Genomic DNA, 23,031 nt, shown 5'->3' with positions numbered 1-23,031 from the left:
GAAGCCAGGCACACGGTTGTTGATTGCTACGGACCCCCGCTCATGGTCCGGCACAGGTGAGGAAGGGGGGGGGGGGGGGGGAGGGGCGATATTGGTCGGAGGCTGGGTGTCTTCCAACACAGGGTGCCTCCAGTTGTTTCACGACTACAACTCCCAGCATGCCCTGACAGCAAATAGATGTCAGGGCATGCTGGGAGTTGTAGTGGTGAAACAGCTGGAGGCACCCTGTCAGGAGAACTAAGGGCGGAAGTCGGCCCCAGCAGGCATCAGTGACGTGGTGCCTGCTGGGAAGTCTGCCTGGTAGTGAGCACACTACCAAGCAGACAAAATGCCATTTTTAAGATAATAAAAAAAAAAAAAAAAAAAAAAAAAAAAAGGCAGGGAGGGGGTTAGGGATAGATGGGCAATAGGCAGGGACAGAAAAAAAAAAAAAAGAGGATGGTGGGAGCTACCCTTTAAAATATTAAGGTATGTTTTTCTAAGTTGTAAAATAAAATAAAACCTACATGAATTGGGTAGCTTTGTAACCGTATGGGCCTACAGAATAAAGATAAGGTGTCATTTTTACTGAAAGGTACACTGCGTAGAAATGGAAGCCCCCAAAAGTGACAAAATTGCTTTTATTTTTTCACCCCACAAATAAGTTTTTTTTGTTTTGCTGCATAATAGGTTATAAAATAAGTGATGTCATTACAAAGTACAATTGGTGACGCAAAAAAACAAGCCCTTATATGGGTCTGTAGGTGCTAAATCGAAAGCATTACGATTTTTATAAGGGGAGGAGGAAAAAACAGAAGTGCAAAAACAAAAATTGGCCTGGTCCTTAAGGGGTTAATAACAGTAAAATATAAGTTTTTGGGCTGGCCACAGGTCCTCTTTAAGCTAACTATACTATTTGGGTCATGAATGGCTGAACTCACCAATTACCAAGGCTCCGCTAAGGGTGAAGCGTTGAGTTATAGAGAAGCTACTTCCAAAAGGTGGCACCAGAGAGCTAGCTTTCTGAGTTTTGGAGAAGAGCTACTTTGCAAATCTTTTTTTCCCAGTGGAGCATGAATGGCGTATAGGACTCCACATACCTTTTGGGTTCTCTCCTTAAATGGGCACTGTCACCAAACTTTTTTTTTTTTATATGTTGTAGTACTTATGTATTACAACATATCTCTAATATACTTTCATTATTTTTTTTAATCATTAAAATAGTGTATTTTACATTTAAAAAACAGCCACTAGGGGTCTCCCTCCTATTGGCCGGCTGCAGCCTGACATGACGTCACTAGTGAATTAGGACCGATGCTGGCCGGGCAATCGGTCCTAATTCAGTCAGGCTGCGCTCGCTCGTCTGGGAGCGAGCGCTGAGAACAGAGGATGTGCGCATTGGCTCCCTGGCCTCATATGCCGACCCCGCCTCCCGGGTTATACACTGCTACTGCTGCTGTCGTCCTGCACTTCGTTCGGGGGACTGAGAGTAGGGAGCAGGGTTTGAGGGGGGGAGACTGAGAGTGGGGTTCGGGGGGCAGGGGGTACTGAGAGCGCGGTTCGGGGGGACTGAGAGCGGGGTTCGGGAGGGAATGAGAGCGGGGTTTGGGGTAGCGTCGCGGCCATGGGCATAAAGTTTTTGTTTTCAACACAGGCTGCCTCCAGTTGTTTCACCACTACAACTCCCAGCATGCCCTGACAGCCAATAGATGTCAGGGCAAGCTGGGAGTTGTAGTGGTGAAACAGCTGGAGGCACCCTGTATAGATGAGCTAAGTCAGCCCCCCCCCAGCAGGCATCAGTGACGTCACGCCTTCTTGGGGAAGTCGTCTACCTGGTAAGTGAGCACAGTACCAGGTAGACAAAAAGGCATTTCTCAGATAGTAAAAAAATAATAAATTAAGGCAGGGAGGGGGTTAGGGATATATGGGCAATAGGCAGGGACAAGAAAAAAAAAAAAGAAAAAAAGGATGGTGGGAGCTACTCTTTAAGTATAATCAATACCCCTTAGTCCTATGTCATGGTGTGGGAGCACAATATATCTGCATAATTACAAGATCTTTCTCACCCCCAAGGCTCAGACGCTGACAGTGTGGAGACAAGCAGACAAGCATTCCGTACCACGAATGTGTTTTATAAACAAGATGGACAAGAATGGAGCCAGGTACTTCATTAGTAATATCATAGGAATTTCTTGGCTATTTATATCTTCTAATGATGACAATGGCTATGTGGAGGTCCCATTAACCACGCTAGGTGGTATCTATCCTGCAGTCAATATAAATAATAAAGTGTGAAAGTTTACACAAAGGATAGTGCATAAAACATAGCTTTTATTATGGTTGTTTAAAATATCCACCAAACTCAACGTTAGTGCCTTCACCAAATAAAATCTAATGGTTGAGCACCCGAACTATCCTTCTAGGGGGAAATGCCAAACGTACAAATTACCTGAACCATTGATATCAGGATTTACAATAGGATATAGCAGATAATTATAATATATCCAAAAAGACAAGGTTGCTGCCAATTAGATATGGCCTAACAACGCGTTTCTATCAGTACATTCTGACTGACTTCCTCAGGTTGGCATATACAAAAGGAAATACTAAGATCATACTGTAAATGCTGTTATAAGTAATTCCTGTAGATAGAAAAAGCAGACATATGTATATAGTGCCTCATATGACTTATAACCTGTAAAGCAAACTAGGAAACAACTGTAGGTGTTTATCCATGTGTAGATATAACCTGCAAAAAGACATGGGATATACAGAGTTCACATGTACATGCTTAGGGCACCAATAAAATATCTTGGCTCCTAATGAGAAAGCCTAAATGGAAACAAGAGCAGTCACTCTAATCCAGATATATTCAGGAGTATGTAAAGCCAGGCCCTTAGAGAGACTAATCATTTGGTCCACAAAGACTCCAAGGTGCTCATACAAGGAATGGGGCACAACGATTCGGCGTTCCTAGTCCATATGCTGCGCTGAGCAGAACCTGCATGCTTTGCAGGGAGCCGTAACACTTCGGCTAGTACGTTTCGCAGTTCCCCCTAGAAGGATAGTTCGGCTGCTAATCAACCATTAGATTTTATTTGGTGAAGGCACTCACGTTGAGTTTGGTGGATATTTTAAACTACCATAATAAAAGCTATGTTTTTATGCACTATCCTTTGTGTAAACTTTCACACTTTATTATTTCTATTTATATCTTAAAAAGTTATCTCCTATGCACAGGACAACAAGCTGTTCAGTCCTGGTCTAAACTGCTGCCGTCCCTGACGATTACAGGTACTCAGGAACTCTGCATTTAGGATGTTTGGAAACCTCACAGAGAAGGAACGTCGCACTCTTGGGGATTCCACGTACTCTATCCTGTGCTTTTTAGAGAAGGGAAAACCCCTTTAACAGTGCTTTCTCCTCCAATAGAGTGTAAGCACAGATTATGGTGTAATAGTGTGAAATATGGACTTACAGTGTCACTGTCATTCGGAACAAATTTTGACATGTCAAAAGTTTATATTGCATCGAGACTCTGCACTGAGACCTGCTATGATCGTAAGTTAGAGCTGTGTGAAGTGAGAGGCTCACTCCTTTGCTGTTACTCAAACCTGGTTCATTCCCAATAGACTATAATGAAGTGAATAAGTCTGATTTGGTGGTCGGTGAGGCAGTGGAGCACGTTGCCTTGCATTTCAACAGCTTATAACTCCTGAGACCCAGTCTGTTTCAAATGTCAGTGAACAAATGTACAGTTTAAACATATGTACAGTGTCGGTAGCAGTGGGAATCATGTTTGTCTTCCCTTAGTTGTGTTATGCAGCATATTTGAACTCAAACAATTTTATATCATTTCTTTGTTCCTCTTTTAGTCTTACTTATTCCATTGAAAGCATTAAAGAGAAGTTGAAAGCCAGACCTTTATTGTTACAGGTAAAGCAATCAAATTGGTAAATGACCTTCATGTCATGAGTCTGGATCTAGTTTTTACACTGACAGCCTGACCCTGTTCTGCACAGGACTTCCCTTTGGCTGAAGGACTGATGTATACTAATAAAATTCATCTAATAGACCTCTGTAATATCTACCTCAAATGCAGAGAAGCATTTGAGGTAGATATTATTGCTTGAAGCAACTAGCCTAGAACAATTTTTTACTTAAATTTTCCTGTATGAAAGCTATCAATAAAAATATGTTTTGAGCTGTAGAATGGCTTGTGTGCACCAGCCCTTAGACTATGGCTACATGGTGTCATTGGCTGTGACACGTTGCACAACCAAATATTACTGTGTTGTGCTACAGCATTGCAGCTAATGAAAGTCAATGGCTGAATACTAGAAGTTAAAGGGGTATTCCAGTGAAAAACTTTTTTTTAGACCAACTGGTGCCAGAAAGTTAAACAGATTTGTAAATTACTTCTATTAAAAAATCTTAATGCTTCCAGTACTTATTAGCTGCTGAATACTACAGAGGAAATGGTTTTCTTTTTGGAACACAGAGCTCTCTGCTGACATCATGACCACAGTGCTCTCTGCTGACATCTCTGTCCATTTTAGGAACTGTCCAGAGCAGCATATGTTTGTTATGGGGATTTTCTCCTATTAGGTGTCATCAGAGAGCACTGTGGTCATGATGTCAGCAGAGAGCTCTGTGTTCCAAAAAGAAAACCATTTCCTCTGTGGTATTCAGCAGCTAATAAGTACTGGAAGGATTAAGATTTTTTAATAGAAGTAATTTACAAATCTGTTTAACTTTCTGGCACCAGTTGATTTAAAGAAAAAAAAAAAAGTTTTCCATGAGAGTACCCCTTTAACCTTAGCTGCAGCCACTTGTGGGTCACAACTTGACCCCATTTGCTTTCAATAGATACGATGCACCGCAATTCAGGAAGTGCAACGCTTTATACTACCACATTATTTGAGTCACTTACTATTTGGTATTAAATAAAAAAAAATTGTAAACCTTTCAAATATGGTTTGTACAAATGTCTGTCAGACAAATGTGGTATTAAAGGTGTTCTGTAGTGAAACATAACTCTTCCCATATGCAAAGAATAGGGGATAAGTTATAGATCGTGGGGGGGTGTCCGCTGTGGTCTCCGGCAGTCTGCTGGAAGGGAGCGTGCCCGACCCCTGCGGAGAGCAGCGGCCGACACCCCCCTCCATGTATTCCATAGAGATACATGGAGGGGGTGTGTCATACATGGCTTTCTGCGGAGGTCGAAACGGCTACTTCTTGCAGACTGCCGGGGCCACATGCAGGAGATCGTTGGGGGTCCTAGCGGGCGGACTACCCCCTCCCCCGAAATCTAACTTCTCCCCTAACCTTTAGATAGGGGATAAGTTATGTTGCACTGCGATACTCCTTTTGACATTCTCAGTCTGCACAATTTCTTTGAGTTTGTTAACTTTATATGTATTGTAGGTGTTCTATTTTATATATTTTTTTCCATATACAGCTTCCTATAGGGGAGGAAAAATCATTCCAGGGTCTGATTGATTTAGTAACCATGGAATCCCTCAGCTGGAACCCACAATCCAATGAAGATGATGGAAGAAGATTTCAGAGGAAACCTTTGAGTGACTTAACGGATGTTGACCTTCTGCAGTCAGCCAAAGAAGCCAGAAATTGCTTATTAGAACAAGTAAAGTTTTAAAGTAAATATACAGTATGTCAATGAGAGAAACAACTGTAGCAGAGGTAGAGTATCTGCCATGAAAAGGTTCCTCGTAAACTAGAGCCTATATATAAGAGGATCTACTCAGATGTGCTCCAAAGATGCTGTTGAACCCAGAGAAAAGCCCTCAAACTCAATAAAAAGGGGCATCTGCAGTATGCTTAGCAACATGTGCCCCTCGCACAATGTTATTTTCTCCATTTTGTTCCTGAACCAATGCATCACAGACAGGTCAATGTCAATGCAACATAATACAGAACAGAAAGTAAGGTGTGGGCTCTGTCTATTAATTCCTATATGGATCAGGGTGAAACTCCTTGACTGTATACAGGAACCTATGAGAGAGCCTATACTTTGTTTTCTCTTCTGTATATTGTGCTGCATTATAACAGAAAACATTTAAGAAATAATATCTCTGGGAGATGCTTTTTAATATATTATAGGGGCATTTCAGCCTAAGCAAGTGATGGTATATCACTTGAATATGCCATCACTTGCTAATTATTTGGGGTTTGGCCACAGGCACCCTCACTGATCATGATCACAAGGATACTATATAGAAAACAAAAGAAAACAGCAGATATACTAAAGTGCAGTGCACACCTATCAATAACAAAATAGATTCTATATAAAATATTAATCTTTATTAGCAAATCATTTACACAAATACATGGATACAAAAAACACACAGTACAATTAAAAACAATTAAAATTGCTTTAACCAGAGCAACCTCCTACAAAAACATGAGGAGGATATAACCACACTCAAGAGGGCACATGTACATAAATGGTAGGCAGATAATACTGCTCAGTCCGTCCAAAACCCCAACCTCATGTGTAAACCATATACAGTGGGGCAAAAAATATTTAGTCAGCTACCAATTGTGCAAGTTCTCCCACTTAAATAGATGAGAGGCCTCAATTATGAGAGACATATTGAGAGAAAAAAAATCCATAAAATCACATTGTCTGATTTTTAAAGAATGTATTTGCTAATTATAGTGGAAAATAAGTATTTGGTCAAAAACAAAAGTTAATCTCAATACTTTGTTATATACCCTTTGTTGACAATGACCTAGGTCACATTTTCTGTAAGTCTTCACAAGGTTTTAACACACTGTTGCTGGTATTTTGGCCCATTCCTCCATGCAAATCTCCTCTAGAGCAGTGATGTTTTGGGGCTGTCGCTGGGCAACATGGACTTTCAACTCCCTCCAAAGGTTTTATATTGGGTTGAGATCTGGAGACTGGCTAGGCCCCTCCAGGACCTTGAAATGCTTCTTACGAAGCCACTCCTTCGTTGCCCGGGCGGTGTGTTTGAGATCGTTGACATGCTGAAAACCCAGCCATGTTTCATCTTCAATGCCCTTGCTGATGGAAAGAGGTTTTCACTCAAAATCTCACGATACATTAATTCTTTCCTTTACACGGATCAGTCGTCCTAGTCCCTTTGCAGAAAAACAGCCCCAAAGCATGATGTTTCCACCCCACTTCTTCACAGTAGGTATGGTGTTCTTTGGATGCAACTCGGCATTCTTTCTTCTCAAAACATGACGAGTTGAGTTTTTACCAAAAATTTCTACTTTGGTTTCATCTGACCATGTGACATTCTCCCAATACTCTTTCGGATCATCCAAATGCTCTTTAGAAAACTTCAGACGGGCCCGGACATGTACTGGCTTAAGCAGGGGGACATGTCTGTCACTGTATGATTGAGTCCCTGGTGGCATAGTGTGTTACTGATGGTAGCCTTTTTTACTTTGACCCCAGCTTTCTGCAGGTCATTCACTAGGCCTCCCGTGTGGTTCTGGAATTTTTGCTCACCATTCTTGTGATCCTTTCGACACCACGGGGTGAGATCTTGTGTGGAGCCCCAGATTGAGGGAGATTATCAGTGGTCTTTTATGTCTTCCATTTTCTAATAATTGCTCCCACAGTTGATTTCTTCACACCAAGCTGCTTGCCTATTGCAGATTCAGTCTTCCCAGCCTGGTGCAGGTCTACAATTTTGTTTCTGGTGTCCTTCGACAGGCCATAGTGGAGTTTGGATTGTGACTGTTTGAGGTTGTGGACAGGTGTCTTTTATACTGATAATAAGCTCAAGCAGGTGCCATTAATACAGGTCATGAGTGGAGGACAGAGGAGACTCTTAAAGAAGAAGTTACAGGTCTGTGAGAGCCAGAAATCTTGCTTGTTTGTAGGTGACCAAATACTTATTTTCCACCATAATTTGCAAATAAATTCTTTAAAAAATCAGACAATTTGATTATTATTTTTTTTTTTCTCATTATGTCTCTCATAGTTGAGGTATACCTATGATGAAAATTACAGGCCTCTCTCATCTTTTTAAGTGGGAGAACTTGCACAATTGGCAGCTGACTAAATACTTTTTTGCCCCACTGTATGTGATCACAAAGATACCTGCACATTGCCTCTTCTTACCAGGAATAAATGTGTCTAGACTTCAGGCCTCTGTAAAAGTGCTTGGTGGAGAATTTCATATCTTACTTAGTTGAGAGAACTTTCTTAAAGGAAACCTTTAATGGCTCTTTCCTGCTGCATAAACCATATAGTATAAGTCATCAGGGTGGTCCCCAGTGGCTTCTGGTGGGGCAAGAGAAGCCACTAAGGACTGCCCTGATGTCTTGATCTCTTCATTTGGGTAAAGAGATTTACCCTCTGGGGACCTCCCCAATGACTCATGGTTCAGGCAGCATGAAAGTGATGTCACTTCCTTTTTAAAGTGGTTAATGCTGGTCACAGTGTCTCTTCTAGGTTCCTGACCCTAATCTTACTCTTCCAATAGATGCCCTAATTTATAGTCAGGCTTAGTGACTTTTATATAAGAGTTTTTTAATTGCATGTGTGTATGTTTCTAACGCCTGAAATACTGTCACTTGCAGATTGCAGATTTAGATGATGATTTTGCTTCAATAATGCTTGAAGAATACAGTGAGGATTTTAATCTCATACCAGCAGAACAGGTACAGTAACTATTCATGGAATGTTCAGTGGAGATGCTGTGTTTCTGTGTTGTCCACCAAACTGTACAGTCATGGCCGTAGACGTTGGCACCCCTGACATTTTTCTAGAAAATGAAGTATTTCTTACAGAAAATGATTGCGGTAATGCATGTTTTGCTATACACATGTTTATTCCTTTTGTGCGTATTGGAACTAAACCAAAAAAGGGAGGAAAAAAAAGCAAATTAGACATAATGTCACACTATACTCCAAAAATGGGCTGGACAAAATTATTGGCATCCTTAACTTAATATTTAGCTGCAAACCCTTTGGAAAAAATAACTGAAATCAGTCGCTTCCTATAACCATCAATAAGCTACTTACACCTCTCAGCCGGAATGTTGGACCACTCTTCCTTTGCAAACTGCTTCAGGTCTCTCTTATTGGAAGGCGCCTTTTCCCAACAGCAATTTTAAGATCTCTCCACAGGTGTTCAATGGGATTTAGATCTGGACTCATTGCTGGCCACTTCAGAACTCTCCAGCACTTTGTTACCATCCATTTCTGGGTGCTTTATGATGTATGTTTGGGGTCATTGTCCTGCTGGAAGACCCAAGATCTCAGATGCAAACCCAGCTTTCTAACACTGGGCTGTACAGTGCGACCCAAAATCCGTTGGTAATCCTCAGAGTTCATGATGTCTTGCACACATTCAAGGTACCTTGTGCCAGAGGCAGCAAAACAACCCCAAAACATCATTGAACCTCCAACACATTTCACTGTAGGTACTGTGTTCTTTTCTTTGTAGGCCTCATTCCATTTTCGGTACACAGTAGAATGATGTGCTTTACCAAAAAGCTCTATCTTCTCTACTCAAGTTCATTTTGGCAAAATATTGTCTTGCTTTTTTATGTCTCTGTGTCAGCAGTGGGGTCCCCCTGGGTCTCCTGCCATGGCGTTTCTTTAATTTAAATGTCGACGGATAGTTCGCGCTGACACTGATGCTCCCTGAGCCTGCAGCACCGCTCAAGTTTCTTTGGAACTTGTTTGGGGCTGCTTATCCACCATCCAGACTATCCTGCATTGACACCTTTCATCAATTTTACTCTTCCGTCCACACCCAGCGAGATTAGCTACAATGCCATGGGTTGCAAACTTCGTGATAATGTTGCGCACTGTGGACAAAGGCAAATCTAGATCTCTGGAGATGGACTTGTAACCTTGAGATTGTTGATATTTTTCCACAATTTTGGTTCTCAAGTCCTCAGACAGTTCTCTTAGCCTCTTTCTGTTGTCCATGCTTAGTGTGGCATACACAGAAACACAATGCAAAGACTAAGTGAACTTCTCTCCTTTTTTATCTGCTTTCAGGTGTGATTTTTATATTGCCCACACCTGTTACTTGCTCCAGGTGAGTTTAACCCCTTAAGGACGCAGGACGTAAATGTACGTCCTGGTGCGGTGGTACTTAACGCACCAGGACGTACATTTACGTCCTAAGCATAACCGCGTGCATCGGAGCGATGCCCGTGTCATGCGCGGCTGATCCCGGCTGCTGATCGCAGCCAGGGACCCGCCGGCAATGGCCGACGCCCGCGATCTCGCGGGCGTCCGCCATTAACCCCTCAGGTGCCGGGATCAATACAGATCCTGGCATCTGTGGCAGTTCGCGATTTAAATGAACGATCGGATCGCCCGCAGCGCTGCTGCGGGGATCCGATCATTCATAACGCCGCACGGAGGTCCCCTCTCCTTCCTCCGTGCGGCTCCCGGCATCTCCTGCTCTGGTCTGTGATCGAGCAGACCAGAGCAGAAGATGACCGAAAACACTGATCTGTTCTATGTCCTATACATAGAACAGATCAGTATTAGCAATCATGGTATTGCTATGAATAGTCCCCTATGGGGACTATTCAAGTGTAAAAAAATGTAAAAGTAAAAAAAAAGTGAAAAATCCCCTCCCCCAATAAAAAAGTAAAACGTCCGTTTTTTCCTATTTTACCCCCAAAAAGCGTAAATTTTTTTTTATAGACATATTTGGTATCGCCGCGTGCGTAAATGTCCGAACTATTAAAATAAAATGTTAATGATCCCGTACGGTTAACGGCGTGAACGAAAAAAAATAAAAAAGTCCAAAATTCCTACTTTTTTAATACATTTTATTAAAAAAAAAATTATAAAAAATGTATTAAAAGTTTTTTATATGCAAATATGGTATAAAAAAAAAAGTACAGATCATGACGCAAAAAATGAGCCCCCATACCGCCGCTTATACGGAAAAATAAAAAAGTTATAGGTCATCAAAATAAAGGGATTATAAACGTACTAATTTGGTTAAAAAGTTTGTGATTTTTTTTAAGCGCAACAATAATATAAAAGTATATAATAATGGGTATCATTTTAATCGTATTGACCCTCAGAATAAAGAACACACGTCATTTTTACCATAAATTGTACGGCGTGAAAACGAAACCTTCCAAAATTAGAGTTCGGTGTGACATTATGTCCAATTTTCTTTTATTTCCTCCCTTTTTTGGTTTAGTTCCAATACACACAAAGGGAATAAACGTGTATAGCAAAACGTGTTACTGCAATCCTTTTCTGTGAGAAATGCTTCATTTTCTAGAAAAACTCCAGGGGTGCCAACATTTACAGCCATGGCTGTATATATCCCATTATCATTGAATTTTCCAAAATTGGTTTATAGACTTAGATGACATATGAACAATGTATGCCGAATTGGGAAAATGCATCGGATTATGAAGTGTTTTTACATAGCATAAAGCAGTTGCATAATACACAACTAACACAAAGAGATTTTAATGTATGGAGAGGCATCTTCACTACACAGCTTCTTGCAGCTGTAACTTGTGTTCCTGTGGGCACCAGGGCCCAGCCTTAAAGGGATTGTCTGATTTGAACAACAGTGTTTTTGTTAAAATAATTCAGTCACATGGTTTCCTGCAGCTAGGATCCTCAGTGATGAGCTGTTACTGTGGGGGAACCTGCCAGCAAGTGTTATTTTATCTGCAGTGCCTCCACAGCATTACATGGTACCTATTGGAAGTGACAAAAAATAACCTCCCCCCCCCCCAATCATTAGCTTCCGTATTTAATAAATGTTATCTTAACAAGACAAAATAAAAGATATGGCTGAGTTTGAAGAAAACAAAAAGGGGGGAAAAGAGCATAACAAAAGTCCATGAATCAGAGAAACGATCATATTTAATGTGAAACTGACCCTCACTTGCCAAATTTTGGAAGCGCCTCTTGGAATGAACATTTATTCGATTGGGTGCTGGGAAACCACATGTCTCCTGAAATGTGTACATGGCTCTGTCAATCAGCACATCAGTGGTGGAGACTTATATTTCAAGACACTGTAAAGATACAAAACTAGTAGCTTTTTCTCTATCGGCTCTATTGGGGACACAGACAGTGGGTGTATGCTGCTGTCTCTAGGTGGTGTGACACTATGGTAATAAAAAAAGTTGGCTCTTCCCAGCAGGATATACCCGCCTTCAGGCCCTGAGCTAATCAGTTTAAGCTTAATGTCTGAAGGAGGTGGACATGGTCTAGATTTCTCCAGACCAGGTTTTCTGATTTTTTTATTTTCCTAGTATAGGGACGTGTTAGTTTTTTATTCCTTTTTCTTTCCCTATTTCCCTTCTCTCCTCGCTCGCGCATAGCAGCCAGGCGTGATGCAGGTAAACTAAAGCTGACTGAAGACTTCACTGAAGACTCCATTAGGTAAGTTCTTCTGACTGAGGTAAGTACTTTCCCGCCCTTTTTCTCCATAGGTACGGACTGGCAACCTCTGGAGATCCCCTGTTTTGGCCCATCTTCAGACTATAGGGCTGACTTATACAGGGGCTGCACTTTTATTCTGGGGGAGCAGTGGCACCTGAGGGGGCATGTAATATCTGGGGCACTTCACTTTGTGTGTGTGTGTGTGTGTGTGAGATATCTGGGGCACTTTATGTGTGTGTGTGTGTGTGTGTGTGTGTTTGGGACTACGTCCTCAGCGCCTTATATGCGACTGTCAGCCGCGGCGCTGCTACAAGCCGGGCGCTTCAGCGCCGGCTTACTTTCACTTTCTCTGGCAGTCTCTGCTGGCGTTGGGCCGCCCGCTCTATTCCCCCGAGCGCATATGCGGCTGACATGTGCGCTCTGGACAAGGAGCGGGCGCCATGACAGTTCTTCTCGGCCGGTCTATAGCTCCACCCACAGGGCTGGGAGCTCTCAGAGGCACGAAGCAGCCTCCAATCGGCGCCGTGGGCGCGATTTTCAGTGAGAAGGGGTCAGTTAGTTAGTGCCTTGCTTCAGGCACGCCCCTCTCTTCCAATTGGCTGGCCTGTTCCTTCACTCTAGTTGCATGGAGCAAGTTCTCCTCACTACAGTTGACAGGGGACACAGACTAGGGTGAGAAAGCTCCTGTCTTTTTCCCACATTATGTCCGTACCCAGAGCTGTTCCTCCCTCTAAACAGAAACCTGGAACTTCAGTGTCTTATTTTGTCTGTAAGCACTGTAATACCAAGATGTCTGGCTCTGCTGAGCCCACTTGCCCTGCCTGCTCCACCGCTCCCCCAGACCCCCTGGTACCCCCTGATGCCCTTTCGGTCCCGGTGGGTTCAGCCACTCCACCAGCCTGTGTTTCTTCCCTGACCCAGTATATGGCTGACTTGGCCCAGGTCTCTCGTTCGGTGGCTGAGGCCTCCCGGGAAGTGGTGTCCGCCTTGAAGGGGTCTTCCCTGCGCAGGACCTCTGAGAGGGGCCTGCTCCTCGTCTCCACATACTTCACGCTCTCACAAGCGTACTAGGGGTGCCTAGCCTGACTCTTCTATTGAGTCTTCAGATAGATGTGAGCGTTCCCCTCGGGGGTCTCGCCCCCCCTGTCATCTGGACACACACATCGCTCCTCCAGAGGATGTTCTCGGAGTCGCCGCTCTGCCACGCCAGAGCCGCGTACCTGGTCAGGGTCGCCCCCCTCCAGGACTGCCTCTACTCATTCACATTCCCCTGGTGAACTGGTGGACGAGTCTTCCGAGCCGGCATCTGACTCAGAGGACCGCTCGGACTCAATTGCAACGGTGAACTCATTGGTGACAGCCATAAGAGACACCTTTCACTTAGAGGACCCAGGATCTTCAGATGTCAATCCAGGAGTATCCTTTCATCGTGCTAAGCCAGCACCTCAAAGGTTCAGCTCTCACGCTGACTTTGAAGACATTCTGGAATCTGCATGGAAACATCCAGACAAGAGGTTCCCGGGAATCAAGACAATTCAAGAACGTTATCCATTTGACAAGGACTTTGTTGCTAACCTGGTTTCCCCTCCCTCAGTGGATCCACCAATCTCCCGGATCTCTAAGGCGACTACACTGCCTCTGGCAGATGCCGCTGCCTTCAAGGATCCCACGGACAAGAAGGTAGAATCCTTAGCGAAGTTTGCTTCTGAAGCAGCTGGCTCTTCTCTTCTTCCCATCTTCGCCTCGACATGGGTATCCAAGGCCCTGTCGGAATGGTGCCAAAAGCTCCATCAGGATATCTTAGCGGGATCCCCCCAAGAGGATCTATCTGCTCTGGCTCTCCAATGCTCTAAAGCTGGGGACTTTCTGTGCGCAGCTTCCATGCAGTCAGCCCGTTGTTCTGCCTTTGCTGTGGGTCACTTAGCGGCTCTTCGCCGCTCTATGTGGCTTAAAGCTTGGAATGCGGATGCCGCTTCCAAAAGGTCTCTCACTGAGCTTCCCTTTACGGGTGGCAGTCTTTTAGGCAAACGCCTTGATGAGATTATCTCTGAGGTAACGGGAGGTAAGAGTTCCTTGTTACCTCAAAATAAGGCTCGCCCTACTTCCCAAAGGAAGTCCTTTTCCTTTCGGACCTCTGGCTCCAGTAAAGGGTCCGGGCAGGCGCCCTCGCGGGACAAGAAGGCTCCTTCGTTCCGGGCCCGCCCGTCTTGGAAGTCGGACTCCAATCGGTCCGGCCGTTTTGCGCCCAAATCGGGCAATAGCAAACCCACTTCTGCATGAAGTGAGGCCCCCACCCGCGGTTTCTTCTCAGGAGGGAGGTCGTCTCTTGCTTTTTCGAGACATCTGGACCTCTCACATTCAGGACTCTTGGGTCAGGGACGTGGTGTCCAACGGTTACCGAATTTAATTCGGTGGTGGCGTCCCTGGAACAAGGGGAGTTCCTTTCCTCGGTGGACATCAAGGATGCCTACCTCCATGTGCCAATATTTCCGGGCCCTCATCGGTACCTCTGCTTTGCGGTCCCGGAGGGGCACTTTCAATTCGTAGCCCTCCCCTTCGGTCTAGCCACGGCTCCTCGGGTCTTTACAAAGATCCTTACGCCAGTGATGGGCCTGTTATGGTCGAGGGGAATATTGGTGATACCCTATCTGGACGACCTTCTCATCAAGGCTCCAACCAGAGACCAGACTCTGGAGAATCTGGACGTCACTCTCCACACTCGCTTCGGGTGGATGATCAACCGGGACATCCTACCCAGTCTCTAACCTTCCCGGGACTTCGATTTGACACGGCCTCTGCCCGAATTTGTCTTCCGCCGGACAAACGTCTGGCGCTTCGGTCGGGGGTCCGCTCCCTTCGGACCCAGGTCTCAGTCTCCATCCGCACTTGTATGGAAGTCCTGGGTCGGATGGTGGCAACTATGGAGGCCGTACCCTTTGCCCAGTTTCATTACCACCCCCTTCAACTGGCGATTCTCTCTTGATGGAACAGGTCTCCTCTGTCCCTCGATCGTCAGATTGTTCTCCCTCGCAGGGTCCGTCAGTCTCTGCTCTGGTGGCTCCGCTCCCCCCTTCTTCTCCAAGGGCGGTCATTTCTTCCCCTTCACTGGCAGGTTGTTACAATGGATGCCAGCCTGTCGGGCTGGGGCGGGGTGTTCAGGGATTGGACGGTTCAGGGACTCTGGTCTCCCCAGGAGACCCTTATTCCGATAAACATATTGGAATTACGGGCGATTCTTCTTTGTCTTCTTCATTGGGAGTCCCGTCTTCAGTCCCGTCCTGTCCAGGTCAAGTCTGACAACGCCACGGCCATGGCGTACATAAATCGACTGGGCGGCACTCTCAGCTCGGCAGCCATGGCCGAGGTGACCAAAACTCTCACCTGGGCGGAGAGCAAGGTTCCGGCCATTTCGGCAATTCACATTCCGGGAGTGCTCAACTGGGAAGCGGACTTCCTCAGTCGGTCCTCACCCGACCCCGGCGAGTGGTCTCTACATCCGGAGGTCTTCGCACAGCTCTGCGACCTCTGGGGCACTCCGGACATGGACCCTCAGGCTCTGGCTGTGGACGCCCTAGTGATATCTTGGGCGGGGTTTGCCCTACCCTATCTGTTCCCTCCTCTTCCGCTCCTTCCCAGGGTGCTGAGGAAGCTCAAGGCAGAGGACGTCCCCGCCATTCTGGTAGCTCCAGATTGGCCCCGAAGGTCGTGGTACGCCGACGTAGTCAGGCTCCTGGACGACGCTCCACTGCGCCTTCCGCTCCGCCCAGACCTACTCTCTCAGGGTCCTCTTTGCCACCCCCAATTTACAGTCGCTGCATTTGACGGCGTGGCGGTTGAGACCGCAGTTTTGAGGGCCCACGGGTTCTCTTCCCAAGTCATTCACACCATGCTCAAGGCTCGTAAGCCCTCCTCCGCAAGAATTTACCATCGTACTTGGCGGTGTTATTTTCGTTGATGTGAAGCTCAGGACTTCTCCCCGGTAACCTTCTCGGTTCCCCGTCTTCTCTCCTTTTTGCAGTCGGGGTTGGAACTGGGGTCGTCTCTCAGTTCTCTTAAAGGTCAGGTTTCGGCCCTTGCTGTTCTTTTTCAGCGGCCCCTGGCTTCTAATTCTCATGTCCGGACCTTCCTTCAAGGAGTGGCGCACGCTGTTCCTCCTTATCGGTCACCCTCTCCCCCTTGGGACTTGAATTGGGTTCTGAGTGCCCTCCAGGGTGCACCCTTTGAGCTCCTTAGAGAGGTGTCTCTCCGCCTCCTTTCTTGGGAAGTGGCGTTTCTTGTTGCTATCACCTCCATCTGGAGGGTGTCTGAACTGGCAGCTCTTTCCTGCCGTTCTCCGTTTCTGGTGATCCACCAGGATAAGGTTGTTTTTCCGGCCAGATCCTTCCTTTTTGCCTAAAGTGGTCTCGACCTTTCACCTCAATGAGGACATTGTCCTCCCGTCCTTTTGTCCTGCTCCTACTCATCCTAAGGAGCACTTACTACACAAGCTTGATGTAGTTCGGGCTGTTCGGTCTTATCTTTCCATCACTTCTTCGTTTCGTCAGTGTGATTCCTTTTTCGTCCTTACGGAAGGTCATCGCAAGGGACAACCTGCTTCCAAGGCCACCATTTCTCTGTGGATTTGGTCCGCCATTTCGGAAGCCTATCGCTGTAAGGGGAAGATTCCTCCTTTCAGGGTTGTGGCTCATTCTACCCGTTCTGTTGGGGCATCCTGGGCTCTCCAGAATAGAGCCTCAGCCTCGCAGATTTGCAAGGCGGCTACCTGGTCGTCTTTGCACACTTTCTCGAGGTTTTACCGAGTTCATACTTTCGCATCGGCTGATGCTAGTCTGGGTCGTAAAGTGTTTCAGGCGGCAGTGGATTGGCCGTCTGCCTGACTGCTTATCTGCCCACCCAAGGGACGGCTTTGGTACGTCCCACGGTCTGTGTCCCCCAATGGAGCCGATAGAGAAAAGGAGATTTTTGTTTACTTACCGTAAAATCTCTTTCTCGAAGGATCCATTGGGGGACACAGCTCCTGTCCTTTTTATGATTTTCCTTTGGTTCTCTGTCCAAGGGTGTGTTCAATTATGCTTTTTCTTCTGGTTCTCAGACAGTTTTGGGTTTTTCTTTGACCTGTTGGTCTCCTCCTATTGCTCTGGAACTTAAACTGATTAGCTCAGAGCCTGAAGGCGGGTATATCCTGCTGGGAGGAGCCGACTTTTTTTATTACCATAGTGTCACACCTCCTAGAGACAGCAGCATACACCCACGGTCTGTGTCCCCCAATGGATCATTCGATAAAGAGATTTTACGGAAAGTAAAAAAAAATCTTTTTTTTTTTCTGGTTGATTCTAAATGAAACTGAAGAAAAACTTAGATTTTTTATGAATGTTAGGAATTAAGCATTCACTGTATTATGCAGGTCCAGGCTGCTATTCGTAGGATTACTCTGGCTCGCTCAGCAGTTCCAGTGCTATGTGGCAGTGCTTTGAAGAATAAAGGTGTTCAGCCTCTGCTAGATGCCATCACATTGTACTTACCCTCACCAGAAGACTGTTCCCATGACTTCATGTAAGTACATTTTATACTATTTGGCAAGTTCTAAAAATCTTCACATATTTCAAAACGGTTACTGACAGATTTCTTGGTTCTTTTTAACGAGCGGTGGAGTAGGAACGAAAGGTTAAAGAGCTTCTTGTGTTACATTAGTTCCTTCCCTCCCGAGGACATATGGGTACATTCCCACGAAAAAGATGTACCAACACATCATATCGATTACCTGCTCTTCAAGACGCAGGAGATCAGTGGTGGGAGCCAGCTGTCTGTCAAAGCTGCCAAGATGTCATGGTCAGTGCTGCTATAGGATTGACAGGGGGCTCCCCCTGTCCCCCATCAGCTACCCTGCAATGCCTTCTCCTGCCATATACGGAAGCCTGTGAGGTCCACCCATAGACTGGGTCTTACAGGCGAACTGTCAGTGTATACCTACAGTTATAATATGCTGCAGTATAGTATAACAGCGATCAAAAATAAAAAGTATTAAAATAAAATGTTTTTTTTTTCAATAAATAGAAAAAAGTGTAAAAATAAAATAAATGCCATACATATACACAATAGCAAAGATGTGTACTATAAAAAAAAAAAAAAAAGTGGAATAAAAATGATCACAAGGTAGCATGTATCTCACAAATAGCGCCAGAGGCAAAAAGTTTATGGCTGTCAGAATATGGCAACCTAAAGAATAGGGGGGAAAAGGATTTTGTTGTGAAAAGTAAAAAAACATAAAAAAATGTATAAATATAAATTGGGAATCACCATAATTACTGACCCACAGAATAAAATTAACATAATTACCATACAGTGAATGCTGTAAATGCCATCTACAGAATTTCAAATCTAGAAAAATGCATATTTTTCAAATTTTCCACAATATTTCAGAGTTTTCACAAAATAACAGCTTTATATAGCAACAAAAAGTTGCTATAAAAAGTACAATATGTCACGAAAACACTCAATCACTTTGATCATTAAAAGCATTACAAAGATATTACTACATAAAGAGACACAAGTCAGATTTAAAACATGTGGCTTGGTTATTAAGGTCAAAACAACCCTGCGAATAATAAAAAGGTACAAATTAGACTATAAATTAAAACCTTCTCCATATAGATAGCCTTACATTTGTACTCCAATTCCCTGTGTATTGGTACTGCATGCCATTCAAAGGGACAGCATGTCATCATGTCAACCAATACAAAGTTTATTATTAGGGTGAGTGCCGGTTATATGTACTGGTGGTTCTCCCCATTAAAGTACTGAAAGGGTGACGTAATTTTTACAACCTTCTGACATGTCTGTGGGAGTCTTACCACCCAGGCCCCATATATCGGTAACATGGTTCTAAGCGTTCTGCCAATCCTTCGCACTCAGCACTGTGGACAACTTGTATGGTGTTATACTAAGACTCATAGGGGGGAATTTATCATTGTTGTCTGTGGTAGACGTGTTTTACCATAATTAATGTTTAGCTGTGAATGTGCTGACGTGCGTCAAATTTATGACATGGCGCAGAGCATATGATAAATTTGTCTGAGCAATACATAGCTAGGAGAAATGACCTCAGCACAGCCACTTTTTATTTTCGTTTAAAAGTGGTAGTGATAAGTGCTGTATTGCATTGCTGACCATCTGCTAACTTTTTTAATTTTTCCATACATGGGGCTTATTTTGTGCCATGATCTGTAGTTTTTAACGGTAGCACTTTTGCGTATATGATGTTATGGTCTTTTTTTTTTTTTTGGCATTATTTTGGGATTTGATGTGACCAGAAAATCAGCAATTTTGGACTTTAGTATTTTTTTTAACGTTTACGCAATTCATTGCCCAGGATCATTAACATTTTATTTTAATAGTTTGGACATTTCTGCCTGTGGTGATACCAAATATGTTTATATATTTTTATTATTTGTAAAATGGGAAAAGGGGAGGCTTATTCACGTTTATTAAAACTCAGAAGGTGCTGGGAGTTGTAGTTGTGTACCATAAAGTTACTTTTTGTTACACCTTGCACATGCACCAAATGTATTACATAGTGCAGGGCATGTGATAAATATGGGGGTACATGTTTTTTTTTTTTTTTTTACTTCAGTACATCCCTTTATATGGTGCCTCCTTTGCAACTTTTTGTGCGTCTTTTTAACCTGTTGTGTTCAAAGGCAGTTTTGAAAGCCAGATTTGGGCTGATGTAGATTTGCAGTGTTTTGGAGGGGTTGCGACTTTTTCTGTGATTTTTCAGAAAAAATCTCAATGATTAATTCCTGGCCATGGCATCTGCAAAGACAGATTTCACCTTCTACAGTGATTTCTCACTGTCTTTTCAATGCAAAAAACCTGTCCAAATCCCATGATAACTTACCCCATAGACATTCTATAAATCTGCACACTGTACTCTCATGAACACTTACATGAACATAGTGGGAAAATTCAACTGAAATACAGAAATATTTACCATGATCTGCAGAGTGTTCAGGCTGAATCAAAGTTTTGATGTATACCTAAAGGAGTTCTCCAGGGAACTGAACTTATCACACAATTGTTCCATGGCCACAGGATCTTCTGTACGGGGCCCTGGCAACTTGCCCATCCTTGGCGTGCTCCGGCCCTCACCATCCTGGACAAAAGCAAATGACAGCCTGCTAAGCCAATCACCAGCTGCAGTGATGTCCAACCTCAGACTGTGATTGGCTGAGCGTGTCGTTACTTTCTGTTGTCCAGGAAGGTGGGGACCGGAGCGGGCCGAGGATGGGTAAGTAGCCGGGGCCCATTACAAGAGATCGTGGGGGGACAAAGTGGTTGGACCATGTTTTGTACCATGTAATATATGGTTAAAGAAGAAACACTTGACTGACTTCTGGCCTCTTGACTTAATAATAATCATTTCTGACATTGAGAACTTTCAGTCCCTTTCAAGTCCCCCTATAAAATGAAATGAAAGTTTATTGGAAATCATGGATACTTTGTGTATTTCCTTTTATAGGTCCTGGTACAAGGATGACTTGTGTGCTCTGGCATTCAAGGTTGTTCATGACAGGCAACGTGGACCCATGGTCTTTGTCCGAATCTATTCTGGAGCGATGAAGGCACAGTCAGCAGTGTATAATGTGAATAAAAACTGCACGTATGTATTGTTCATTTACAAACAGTCAGCAGTATATAATGTGAGTAAAAACTGCACGTACGTATTGTTCATTTACAAAACAACTGGAAGTGTTGAAAATCCCAGCGCCGGCTCCCGCCATATGAAGCGGGATCGCGCCGCATCATATCGCGTGGGTCCCGGCGCTAATCAACAGCCGGGACCCGCGGCTAATACCTCACATCGCCGATCGCGGCGATTTGCGGTATTAACCCTTTAGAAGTGGTGGTCAAAGCTGACCGCCGCTTCTAAAGTGGAACTGAAAGTATCCCGGCTGCTCAGTCGGGCTGTTCGGGACCGCCGCGGGGAAATCGCGGCGTCCCGAACAGCTGATCGGACACCGGGAGGGCTCTTACCTGCCTCCTCGGTGTCCGATCGACAAATGACTGCTCCGTGCCTGAGATCCAGGCAGGAGCAGTCAAGCGCCGATAATGCTGATCACAGGCGTGTTAATACACGCCTGTGATCAGGATGAGAGATCAGTGTGTGCAGTGTTATAGGTCCCTATGGGACCTATAACACTGCAAAAAAAAAAAGTAAAAAAAAAGTGTTAGTAAAGGTCATTTAACCCCTTCCCTAATAAAAGTTTGAATCACCCCCCTTTTCCCATAAAAAAAATAAAACAGTGTAAAAAAAAATAAAAATAAACATATGTGGTATCGCCGCATGCGTAAATGTCCGAACTATAAAAATATATCATTAATTAAACCGCACGGTCAATGGCGTACGCGCAAAAAAATTCCAAAGTCCAAAAAAGCGTATTTTGGTAACTTTTTATAACATTAAAAAATGAATAAAAAGTGATCAAAAAGTCAGATCAAAACAAAAATCATACCAATAAAAACTTCAGATCACGGCGCAAAATTGAGTCCTCATACCGCCCCGTACGTGGAAAAATAAAAAAGTTATAGGGGTCAGAAGATGACATTTTTAAACGTATAAATTTTCCTGCATGTAGTTATGATTTTTTCCAGAAGTGCGACAAAATCAAACCTATATAAGTAGGGTATCATTTTAACCGTATGGACCTACAGAATAATGATAAGGTGTAATTTTTACCGAAATATGCACTGCGTAGAAACAGAAGCCCCCAAAAGTTACAAAATTGCGTTTTTTTTTCGATTTTGTCGCACAATGATTTTTTTTTCCGTTTCGCCGTGCATTTTTGGGTAAAATGACTGTCACTGCAAAGTAGAATTGGCGACGCAAAAAATAAGCCATAATATGGATTTTTAGGTGGAAAATTGAAAGGGTTATGATTTTTAAAAGGTAAGGAGGAAAAAACCAAAGTGCAAAAACGGAAAAACCCTGAGTCCTTAAGGGGTTAAAGGAAAACTGTCAGCAAGTTCACCCACACTAAACCCAATACACTGGGTTATAGTGTGGGTAAACAGTAGTTCATACAGGGGTCACTTACCGTATATACTCGAGTATAAGCCGAGTTTTTCAGCACGATTTTTCGTGCTGAAAACACCCCCCTCGGCTTATACTCGAGTGAACTCCCCCACCCGCAGTGGTCTTCAACCTGCGGACTTCCAGAGGTTTCAAAACTACAACTCCCAGCAAGCCAGGGCAGCCATCGGCTGTCCGGGCTTGCTGGGAGTTGTAGTTTTGAAACCTCCGGAGGTCCGCAGGTTGAAGACCACTGCGGCCTTCAACATCATCCAGCCCCCTCTCACCCCCTTTAGTTCTGAGTACTCACCTCCGCTCGGCGCTGGTCCGGTCCTGCAGGGCTGTCCGGTAAGGAGGTGGTCCGGTGAGGAGGTGGTCCGGGCTGCTATCTTCACCGGGGAGGCCTCTTCTAAGCGCTTCGGGCCCGGCCTCAGAATAGTCACGTTGCCTTGACAACGACGCAGATACGTCGTTGTCAAGGCAACGGCTCTATTCCGGGCCGGAAGCGCGGAGAAGAGGCGCCCCCGGTGAAGATAGCAGCCCGGACCACCTCCTCACCGGACCACCTCCTTACCGGACAGCCCTGCAGG

General features: G+C 44.5%; 1 protein-coding gene across 5 annotated transcripts in view; it reads left to right on the top strand.

Moving 5' to 3' along the window:
- Positions 1 to 23,031, top strand: part of GFM2 (GTP dependent ribosome recycling factor mitochondrial 2) — a 41,596-nt gene that overhangs the window by 8,112 nt on the left and 10,453 nt on the right. For all 5 annotated transcript variants that reach the window (XR_008847894.1, XR_008847896.1, XM_056539992.1 and 2 more), the window contains exons 8-13: positions 2,053 to 2,141; positions 3,855 to 3,915; positions 5,441 to 5,626; positions 8,563 to 8,643; positions 17,777 to 17,925; positions 20,891 to 21,031. Coding sequence is in view for 3 of the 5 variants with exons in the window: in XM_056539992.1 (XP_056395967.1) it covers positions 2,053 to 2,141; positions 3,855 to 3,915; positions 5,441 to 5,626; positions 8,563 to 8,643; positions 17,777 to 17,925; positions 20,891 to 21,031 (707 nt within the window). In the remaining 2 variants the exon portion in view is untranslated. The remainder of the gene's footprint in view (positions 1 to 2,052; positions 2,142 to 3,854; positions 3,916 to 5,440; positions 5,627 to 8,562; positions 8,644 to 17,776; positions 17,926 to 20,890; positions 21,032 to 23,031) is intronic.

The sequence above is a fragment of the Hyla sarda genome, chromosome 1 (genome assembly GCF_029499605.1).
Source record: "Hyla sarda isolate aHylSar1 chromosome 1, aHylSar1.hap1, whole genome shotgun sequence".
In the NCBI taxonomy this organism is placed as follows: Eukaryota; Metazoa; Chordata; class Amphibia; order Anura; family Hylidae; genus Hyla; species Hyla sarda.
Note: the sequence above shows the minus strand (reverse complement) of the source record. Positions and strands in the feature narration are given on the sequence as shown.